The sequence below is a fragment of the Penaeus chinensis genome, chromosome 2, assembly GCF_019202785.1.
Source record: "Penaeus chinensis breed Huanghai No. 1 chromosome 2, ASM1920278v2, whole genome shotgun sequence".
In the NCBI taxonomy this organism is placed as follows: Eukaryota; Metazoa; Arthropoda; class Malacostraca; order Decapoda; family Penaeidae; genus Penaeus; species Penaeus chinensis.
Genome location: NC_061820.1, coordinates 14,146,613 through 14,156,612, shown reverse-complemented (window position 1 = coordinate 14,156,612; position 10,000 = coordinate 14,146,613). Strand labels below are relative to the sequence as shown.

General features: G+C 39.2%; 2 protein-coding genes across 2 annotated transcripts in view; both read left to right on the top strand.

The window, feature by feature from the left end:
* LOC125034204 (fibrocystin-L-like) overlaps positions 1–9,338 on the top strand; it is a 13,698-nt gene extending 4,360 nt beyond the window's left edge. Inside the window, exons 2-15 of the mRNA XM_047625910.1 lie at positions 2,871–2,917; positions 3,227–3,316; positions 3,475–3,610; positions 4,460–4,547; positions 5,277–5,440; positions 5,923–6,140; positions 6,466–6,563; positions 6,681–6,777; positions 7,150–7,320; positions 7,989–8,092; positions 8,265–8,343; positions 8,544–8,758; positions 8,916–9,070; positions 9,185–9,338. Of these exons, the coding sequence (XP_047481866.1) occupies positions 2,875–2,917; positions 3,227–3,316; positions 3,475–3,610; positions 4,460–4,547; positions 5,277–5,440; positions 5,923–6,140; positions 6,466–6,563; positions 6,681–6,777; positions 7,150–7,320; positions 7,989–8,092; positions 8,265–8,343; positions 8,544–8,758; positions 8,916–9,070; positions 9,185–9,338 (1,812 nt within the window). The 5' untranslated portion in view covers positions 2,871–2,874. The remainder of the gene's footprint in view (positions 1–2,870; positions 2,918–3,226; positions 3,317–3,474; positions 3,611–4,459; positions 4,548–5,276; positions 5,441–5,922; positions 6,141–6,465; positions 6,564–6,680; positions 6,778–7,149; positions 7,321–7,988; positions 8,093–8,264; positions 8,344–8,543; positions 8,759–8,915; positions 9,071–9,184) is intronic.
* Positions 9,339–9,831: 493 nt separating this feature from the next.
* LOC125032834 (fibrocystin-L-like) overlaps positions 9,832–10,000 on the top strand; it is a 2,320-nt gene continuing 2,151 nt past the window's right edge. The window contains exon 1 of the mRNA XM_047624222.1: positions 9,832–9,969. Within this exon, the coding sequence (XP_047480178.1) occupies positions 9,839–9,969 (131 nt within the window). The 5' untranslated portion in view covers positions 9,832–9,838. The remainder of the gene's footprint in view (positions 9,970–10,000) is intronic.

The following is a 10,000-nucleotide window of genomic DNA, read 5'->3' as shown; positions in this document are numbered from 1 at the left end:
ATACACATAATTTTTTTCTCTCTCTCTCTCTCTCTCTCTCTCTCTCTCTCTCTCTCTCTCACACACACACACACACACACGTATGTATATATATATATATATATATATATTTACACACAAATAACACACACACACACACATACACACACAAATACACACATACACATATGTACACACACACACACACACACACACACATACACACATAAATATATATATATATATATATATATATATAGAGAGAGAGAGAGAGAGAGAGAGAGGGAGAGAGAGAGAGAGAGAGAGAGAGAGAGAGAGAGAGAGAGAGAGAGAGAGAGAGAGAGAGAGAGAGAGAGAGTTTCACGTGTGTGGATAGTGTTGATAATTTCAACAGCGGTGTAGATAATGAAACGAATGAAACAGTTTCGATATTGATCAAGATAATAACACTGACTCGTAGAGGTAACATTTCTGCAAAGCCATACCAGATACGTGTCATTACATATAAGTAATACTTTCTGCTAGACATTTCCACCAGGATAGATATTTCGTGTAACAAGTGTGTTTATTGCGTTACTTTATATATGTCTGAATTTATGTTGATGGTTTGCATGATGTTTGATATATGAATTTTCTTGCCTGGAAAAAGGCTTGCGTGTGTGTTATTATGGGTATTTACGGCACGCATTATACTCAAAGGCTATGTCAATCGCCTTTGATATAGGACATGCTGCCTAAGCTAATTTACCGCCTCCTTACGTTGACCATCCTCATAAGTATGCAGATACAGTGATAGATATTTAATTCGATGTATAAATTCCCTCTAAAATCATACTGAGGTTAAGTTTTAATTTACGAGGGACACTTAACTCCATTTTCAACCGGCCGGTGATATACATCACCGACGCAAACTAGCAGCTGTTGCCCAATTGACCACCTTGCGCGCACTGATCACGTGGCATGATGTAGAAGTCGTGTTATTGGCAACAGTAGTAAAGATGATCACAAACATATCCAGCTATTATTAACAACAGAAGTAAAAGAAAAGGCACGGATCGTGGCACCGTACCCAAGCGTATAGTCACATCGCGTTTGTGGATTGTTTAATTACGTCAGAAAATGCAATCGACTTTTCACAATCGTTAACATTTCCATTGCCTTCACCTTTGCTACTGCAGTTCACCAGCAGAAAGAGCCAAATCGCCAATCCTAATATTTCCGGGAAGTTTTTAGCACCCCATTAAGCGATACCTGAGTTCTGTTACGTTTCCCTAATTCATTCGCATATCTCTTAATAGCATTCGGGACTGAGTCAAGTGCCACTTCCAATGAAGGTCTCATTACGTCGAGACTTAACCAATAGGTCATTACGCAAGTGTATCAAATGTGACCGTGCTAGTTAGTTCCCTATCTCATATTTTATTTCTTAATTCCTTTGACTGCATAATTAGAGGTAGTTCATCGCCACTAGCGTAAACCAGTGTGATATAAGACTGACATCTGTTGTGCTAACACATGGCCATGTGACATCTAGTTTGCGCATGAAGAAAATAAAGAAAGTCAAGTGTTAATCGTTGTTCACGAATTTCTAGCTATTGGATGGCAAAACCTTTTTAAGGAAAAAAAAAAAAAAAAAAAAAAAAATCACAAAGAAAGATGAATAGCTAACATTTCAACACCTCACTGCTTATCACCATCGGAATACTAGGAGATGGTGATGCCACATCTTGCTCCGTACATTCATTTACTTTATTTATACGATTTTTATCCTTTGTTATGGTGAACACGGCACATACTTCCAGGCCCTCGTTAATTCCGACATCGTACTTACATGAAATTTATACACACTTGTGCTGTCATAATAAATTTTACGAAGTATATGTATGGCATACACTTATACAACGGGTCGACGTGTTATCACACGCGTATGCATACTCGCACACACACACACATACACACGCACGCGCGCGTGTGTGTGTATACATTTATATCTCTCTCTCTATATACATATATATATACACACACACATATATATATATACACACATATATAAATATATATGTATGTTTATATATATATATATATATATATATATATATATAGAAAGGGAACTAAAGTAGAGCGAACAAATAGATAAACAGTAAATTAATAAATGTTACAATGTAAATTTATACAAATCTACTGTAAATTGCCTACCCTAATTCGTACTTATGTATCTCTGAATACGAATATCGCTCTATCTTGTACATTAAGAATGGTTTTATGGCAACTAATCACAATACCTCGTGTTCTCGAATTGGCCTTTAGATAACACCATGGCTAAGTATCCAGGTGTGCGATATGTTAATTGTGGGCTTGTATTACACAGTACATTGTGCCATGGCAGAGGAAATCCAGCCTGTGTTTATATATTTGCTACATGTTTTCAGTAAGACTGTGTAGACGTAATTTGATAATAATTATTATCTTAGAGTAAATTTACATCCGCTTTATATCTGTACCTTTCTTGCACACAGAGCTATTTGTATAATGTATAATGATGGAGTGCACATATACACTCGCCCACAAACACGAACTAACAACTTACACATACACACATACACACTCAAACACACTCACACACAGACACACACACACACATAAACCTGCACACACACGCACACACACGGCATTCACACACTCGCAACACACTTACGTACAATCACACAGATATACGTATATATACTCATGTGCATATGCATAGTGTATACTCACACGTAGACATAAATTCTTGTACAACTCCAAATCCAAACAGGAAGATTTGGTGTCTTTGTTTTTCTTGTTGTTTACTTACTCTTTTCTTTTTCTTTTTTTTAACCGTTTCTAAGCCACGTATTTTCTCTTTTCTGCAGGAGTATGAGGGCGGCTTTCGGGACCTGGGTGGCAGCCCTGCTCATTGGTAAGTTGAAAATCTTGCCATCATTCGTAGTATATTTCAAACGGACCTAATTCTAATTCTAAAATTATTTTTGAATATTTTGTCAAAGCTATTCTGATCTGGAACTCTTCCTGTCATTAATAGTTGGAAAAGACAGAGAGAAACGTTCAATACATAGTAATAGATATTATACTAGATGCCTCTTTTACCTATAAAAACAAGCAGCATGTACTAAACACTGTACTAAATGCTTCATTTACCTATCAAGTAAGGAAAAACGTGCAACATACTGCACAGATACTGTACTGAATGCCTGATTTACCGCCACAGGGCTAGCCAGTGGACAGCCACAGATAACGGGCAGGTCTCCCTACTGGATGGGCCATGCGGGAGGCGTCACTCTTTCTGTCTTTGGATCTGGTAAGTGGTCACACTAATATGCGACTCTTATGTTTAGTATTAGTTGGGTCATGGCTGGGAACACACTCAGAGAAAGATTGATTGAATTAGACAAAAAAAAAAAAAAAAAAAAAAGGACAGAAAGAGCAAACATTATCTGCTTCCCTCATTTCCTCCAGGCTTCAGCGAAGACATGTTCAGCCAGTTCGACCCCACGCTTGGCAACATCGTGAAGCTTGTGAACGAAGCCGAAACCATAGACTGCGAGGTCATCAACTATCTGTCCAATACGAATAAAATCGTCTGCAATACAGGGTAACGTATTTCAAATAATCATGCTTATTTAGTCAGGATAAATGATGTACATAAACACATAATATATATATATATATATATATATATATATATATTTATATATGAATATATATATATATGTATATATATATATATATATATATATATATATATATATATATATATATATATGTGTGTGTGTGTGTGTGTGTGTGTGTGTGTGTGTGTCTGTGTGTGAGACAGAGAGAGTGTCCTATTATATATATATATATATATATATATATATATATATAGAGAAACACACACACATATATATATACACACACACGTATTTACTTGTATCCATGTGCGTTTTCATGTATACTACGTATGAATGTATATATACGTATATTAGATTAATATATGCAAAATAGATTAGTAAACACATACACACACACACGCATATGTACATACACACACACACATATATACATACATATACACATGCATAAATACACACACATGTACAAATATACGTTGCGCCCTTCTCCATCCTACATACGGACATGTATTCATACATGCATGCATACATACAACCATACCTGTACACACACACACACACACACACACACACACACACACACACACACACACACACACGCACGCACACACACACACACACACACACACACACACACACACACACACACACATGCAGGCATGCATATATAGAATAGAAACATACGGTCTGCTCTGCTCCATCCTACACCACACACAAACAAATAATAACAATAATAAATCATCGGAGAAATACAAACTCGCAGACCTTTCCTAGAAACTTGCGCGAAGAGAAGAAAATTAGTCTAAAACGACCGGTTCTTTCCCTGATAGACCGAGAACCAACACGGCCGGATCCGGAGTCTACTACATCCAAGTATTTTCCGACGGCGTGCAGGCAACCGGGACTCAGACGGTAGAGGTGAGTAAATGTGGTGTTGATTTGCTGGTGTCACTTCCGAAAATGCTGTTGCTAAGACTGGAACTCATTCTGACTGTCTGGATATCAGTCTGTCTTTCTCCATCTTTTTCTATGTGAGTGCGTGACACCCATTTATTTGATAATAGGTTGTACTTTACCAGTGTTCTTTTTGTAATATCCGCTCCCATTCAACGAGAGCAAGTGTTAAGCAGACAATGGGTATTGGTTTGGCAGCTGTAAGTCGAACTTTTGTACACCTGTCCTAGCAAACAAGCGGACAGATCGATATTATATTTATTTCGTACCATTTCTTTTTTCGCTCTCTTCATTTCTCCCCCTTCCTCCTCTCTCTGTGTCCTAGTGTGCTGTGTGGTGCAGCGGTAGCGATCTCGTCTAGCAATCTTGCTGACCTGCGTTCAAATCCCTCACGGCCAGTGGATGGTAACCCCGGCCATTCCTTGCACACAGGGGATAACTTAGAAGCAAAATGAGACAGTATGTCAAAACCAAGAATGTCCATTGTAACAAATGGAATCAAATTAAAACTTTAAACTAAACTTAAACTTTAAACTTTAGTCTGTCCTCTCTGTTTCTCTCTTTCTAACTGCCCCCTTCCCCTTCTCTCTCACTTCTCCTTCCTTTCTGTGTGTGTGTCTGTGCGCATGTGTCTGTCCGCACAATATCATGCACACTAATATTATCGTTCTCATTTCTCTCTCTCTCTCTCAGTACGCTGATTGGGTGGCACCCAAGATCGACAGCGTCACTCCGAGATGGGCGCTGGGTCGCACTGTGGTTGAGTTTTACGGTTGGATGCAGACGACCAAGTACCGAGGCGTTGATCCTGCAGATCCTTTGGAAACTGGAAGTGACTCTGGGCTCATTCTCACAAAGTAAGCAATTTCATTTATTCATTTATACAAACATTATTAAGAAGGAAAATGGTTAAGGATACATGTTTGTTCTTTTCTGATGATTATTGTCTTCTAATTCTGTCCTACGGCACGTTTTGTATACAAATGACACATTTTTATTTTTATTATTACCGTTGTTATCATTATCATTATTACTGTTATCATCACTATTACTATTATCATTATTATGTAATGATTATCATAATTATTATCATTATTATTCATTTACCTCATTGATATACTATCATTATCATTGATATGGTATTAATGTATTTAACATATTGCACTAGAGAGTAAAGCGGTTCCAAGTATACCAGCCAATAGCGAATAAATTCCCTTATACAAGAATGCTGTCGTATAAGCTCCACTTAACTACATTGATAAGGGCGATATATCCAATTTCATTAACTCAGAATTGCGTGTATGAATTTCCTATGCTGAGGTCTCCTGACTATTTTCAGGGTGTACATGGGCGGCCTGGATTGTGACATGGTGAATGAAACCAGCGGGGAACTGTACCAACTGGAATCGCGAAGCCTCAGATGTCAGGTAACCAGTAAGTACATCGGACCCATGAACGGAACCACCTACGTGACTGAACGCGGTGTCTCAGTCAACCGGAGAGGGGGAATTTACGTCGATTCTCAGGACAGACTGTTCCAGCACCACACCTACGCAGGTAAAAATGATGGCTCGGTAGCGACACTTGATAAGAAACTGACTTAGAAAGCTTTGCAAATAAAATATAGTGATTGGGCTTTTAAGCGACGTCAACAGGTGAAATAAAAGCAAAATTCAGTCGTAACAATTACAGTGCCACTAGAATATTTGGTTTTCCTTTATGTAAACTAGTTATCACAGATGAATACTAAACTGCATGTCATCAGTGCTGTACGACCTGATTCATGATCACAGAATCCAACAGAAAACTTGAGATAGGAAGAATAATTGCAACATGTATTACATGAAGTCGCAACGTGACGCAATACTCTTTTCTGCCACAGGAGTTGACAGCGTGAGTCCCAGCAGCGGATCCACGCAGGGAAACACTCTGTTGACTGTCACGGGTGTTGGCTTTGACCCTTACCCCGGCAAGACTGAGGTAGGCACTGGCGCTCATCCTTGCCTTTTGAAATGCACTTATCTTTTTTAATGAAACCTCGTCCTCGGTTAGTTGTCCACGTTTAAAACATTAACAATTAATGGATCACTATTACAGGTGTGGGTTGGAGGAGCCGAGTGTGTGATCCAGGATGTGCAAGACGAGACTCTCACCTGCTTAACGCCATCGCAAGACGAGACTGGGCCTGCATCAGGTAAAAATCGTAAAGAAACTGTTAATACCAGGTTTATGCCCCTAGGAGAAAAGGACGAGTAGACTCTTATCAAAATTTTACTCTGTCTCTTTCTCTCCCCCTCCCCTTCTTTATCCTTATATATATATGTGTGTGCATGTGTGTATGTGTGTGCGTGTGTGTGTAAAAGCACACATGTAACATATTCATAGCCAAACAGATGGCTGCAGATGAATAAACAGATAGGTAGATTTTCACAGCCTGGCAGCGGAGACCCAATCCTCGCAACGGGCAGCGTGGCAGGAAGGAGAAAAGAGAAGGGCGAGACAGGCGAACGACTAAGCGCGTGGTCTGTAGCGCACGCTCTCATCTCTGCTCATTTCCTCCATTCAGGAGAGCGTGGCATCCTGTCCGAGACGTGGAACGGCGTGTACGTCAGCAATTTACTTGACGACAGCCTTTGGGACGCCCTGGACTCCAGTCACAGCGGCTACAGCTCCTCGGTGATGATGGACACGAGGATTACCGTAGATGGCACCCAGACCCTAACGGGGAAAGTTTCCGGTAGGTACCTCGAGGAATGGGCAACGGTGTTCTTGCCTGAGTGCCAAAGGTATTTATTCTATAGGCATTATCATAATCTTTTCTATATGCATCATCATTATTATTGTCATCGTTAATGTTTTTATCAGTATTATCACCATCATCAACATCAATGTTTTTATCGTTACTGCTATCATTATCATTATGACCATCATAAACAGTATTCCCATTAACATTATAATTTTCATCGTTATTATTCAAACATTACTACCATTGCTATAGATATAGTTATCACTATTAGATTACTATAACTCTTTATATATTTGTCACTATAACAATCAACGCAATCAGTCATTACTATGATGGTTTGTAATTTCCATCGGCAATATAATTTTTCACATAAACGTATATATTAAGAAATTTTCTTGTCCATGAAAGTTCCAAACACACTTTATACGATCCGGACTCAAATAATTTTATTCATAAATGGTTCACGTTAGAAAGAAAAAAAAAAAAAAAAAACTTGCAGAAAACGTATTTATTAAGTACAGATAAAGAGATACACAAGCTCTATATATAGATCAGGATTAATATGTAGATAGATATATACAGATATGTAAATATAGATAAAAAACGCACAAACATATAATCATAGACATAATATAAACAGATGCTTTTGTGACTTGCAGGCTACCTCCACGTTGCTCATGACGGCTTGTATTCTCTGGGCACTCTCGACTTCAATGGCAATTTTGCCTTCCTCATTGCCGAAAATGGCAATCCCGACAACAAGGTAATTAAATGGTTAATACTATTCGAATTCAGATTCATTTTATGGCTGTGGTTTAGCTGTTGTTGTAATTATCAGTGTTATCAATACTATTGTTATCATTGCAAATACTACTACTGGTATCACAATTGTTAATTGTCGCTCTCATGCGAAACCACCTTCCTCGTTCCCGCAGACTTACGTGGGTCACTGGCACCACATAACACTCGAAGCGGACACCCCGGCTTATTTCGAGCTCCGCTATCGCACCCAAGGTGAGCGGCGCGGTCTCGATGATCCAGTTTTATTCCTGAGACTCATCTTAGTTCGGAAATAAGGTGGTACCTTTTGGGGATTTGAACATTCAAATAGCACATACATTCTAGGGTGATTAGGTAGCCACAGAATTGAGGGGGGCAAATAAGGATGACCCCTAAATGAGCTTTGAGCTTTGATCTCACTCTCGACTTCGCAGCGAGCATGACCTTCCGCATCACGATGAACGACTTCAACGCCAAGTTCACGTACGACCAGACGGCCATTGGTCACGACGAGCGCCACCGTGTCAAGTTGAACCCCAAAGAACAGTTCGAAGTGCAGAGGATTAGTTACTCAGGGTCCCCGGGACAAGCTAGGATTTATCTGGCTGGACTTACCTCTGACCCTGTTGATATCACTGTGGACACAGAGGTACTTGTAAAAGCTCATCGTCATGTACTGTACATATGAGTAACAGCACTATGGTGATATCTATTTTGATTCATTTTGTGTGGTTCTCATTTTCTTTTGGTTCGATCGATAACCTTCCTGTATCAGTTTAAATCATGGTACTTGTGCCTCCCTGCAGATTCGTTCTGCGATTCTAGGCCTGACTGACCAGCTGTGCGAGACCCAGGCGGAAAGCCCGACATACTTGTACCAGACCGACTTCGAAATGGGCGAGGATAATATTCCTGGACTGAGAGGATCGACCGCCGTCGACATCGCGAGCTACTGTGGAAAGTGAGTGGGCGATTTCGACTCTTAATAAAGGCAAATGTGAAATTGATGGACGGATGGGTAAAAGAAAGCGTTTATGTAATAAGAAGCCCGGGTGATAGGTGTTATTTATTCCAGGAAATCCTTTTTGATGAATTCGGCCGACAGACAACTTTACTACACCGACAAAGAGGATGAAATGGCAGACGTTAACACCTATCGCTATGTAAGACTAAAAACTAGTACAAATATTGTTTTCTTGTTTCTTGAGATTTTTCAACGTTACCTATAAATGTCTCGTTATAACCACATTACATGTTTTGAAAAGTAAACACTAAATTGATGATATTTTAACCCATTCGCCCCGGATTTATGTTCTGTCCCCTGTAGTTTTTGGTGAATTTTGTTACATACAGATGGCTCCACATGTGCTCAGCCGGCAAGGAGTCTATCAGTAGGCATTAGTTACCGATCCTGATTTCCCCATTCCTTGAATTGGCGGGAAAATTCATACCATTGTTATGATTATTAATTTGACATTAAAATATTTTAGACAAAGAAATGATACAAAAGACCCTTTCTTAAAATGGAAGGAAAAAGTAAACAAGTGAGATAGGTAGTGTCTAATAACTGGCTATTTGGTGATTAAGAACTTGAAGAACCATCTATGTGTAAATACAATAAATAAAAGTGCATTACAGTGGGCATGGCATGTATTCTTGCCATATGGGGCGAATGGGTTAAAACGAGAAATGTCATTCACAGGAATGTAACTTATCACATTCTCTCTAGATGTGCTTTGCTGTACGAGGCAACATTGAGACTACCATGAGTATACAGTTCCGCTGGAAGGACAAATATGGCAATGGCGGAAGAACCGATACACTTGTGGCTGATCACGGTCTTGCTGCCACGGCTGACACGTAGGTTTTTTTTTTTTTTTTTTTTTTTTTT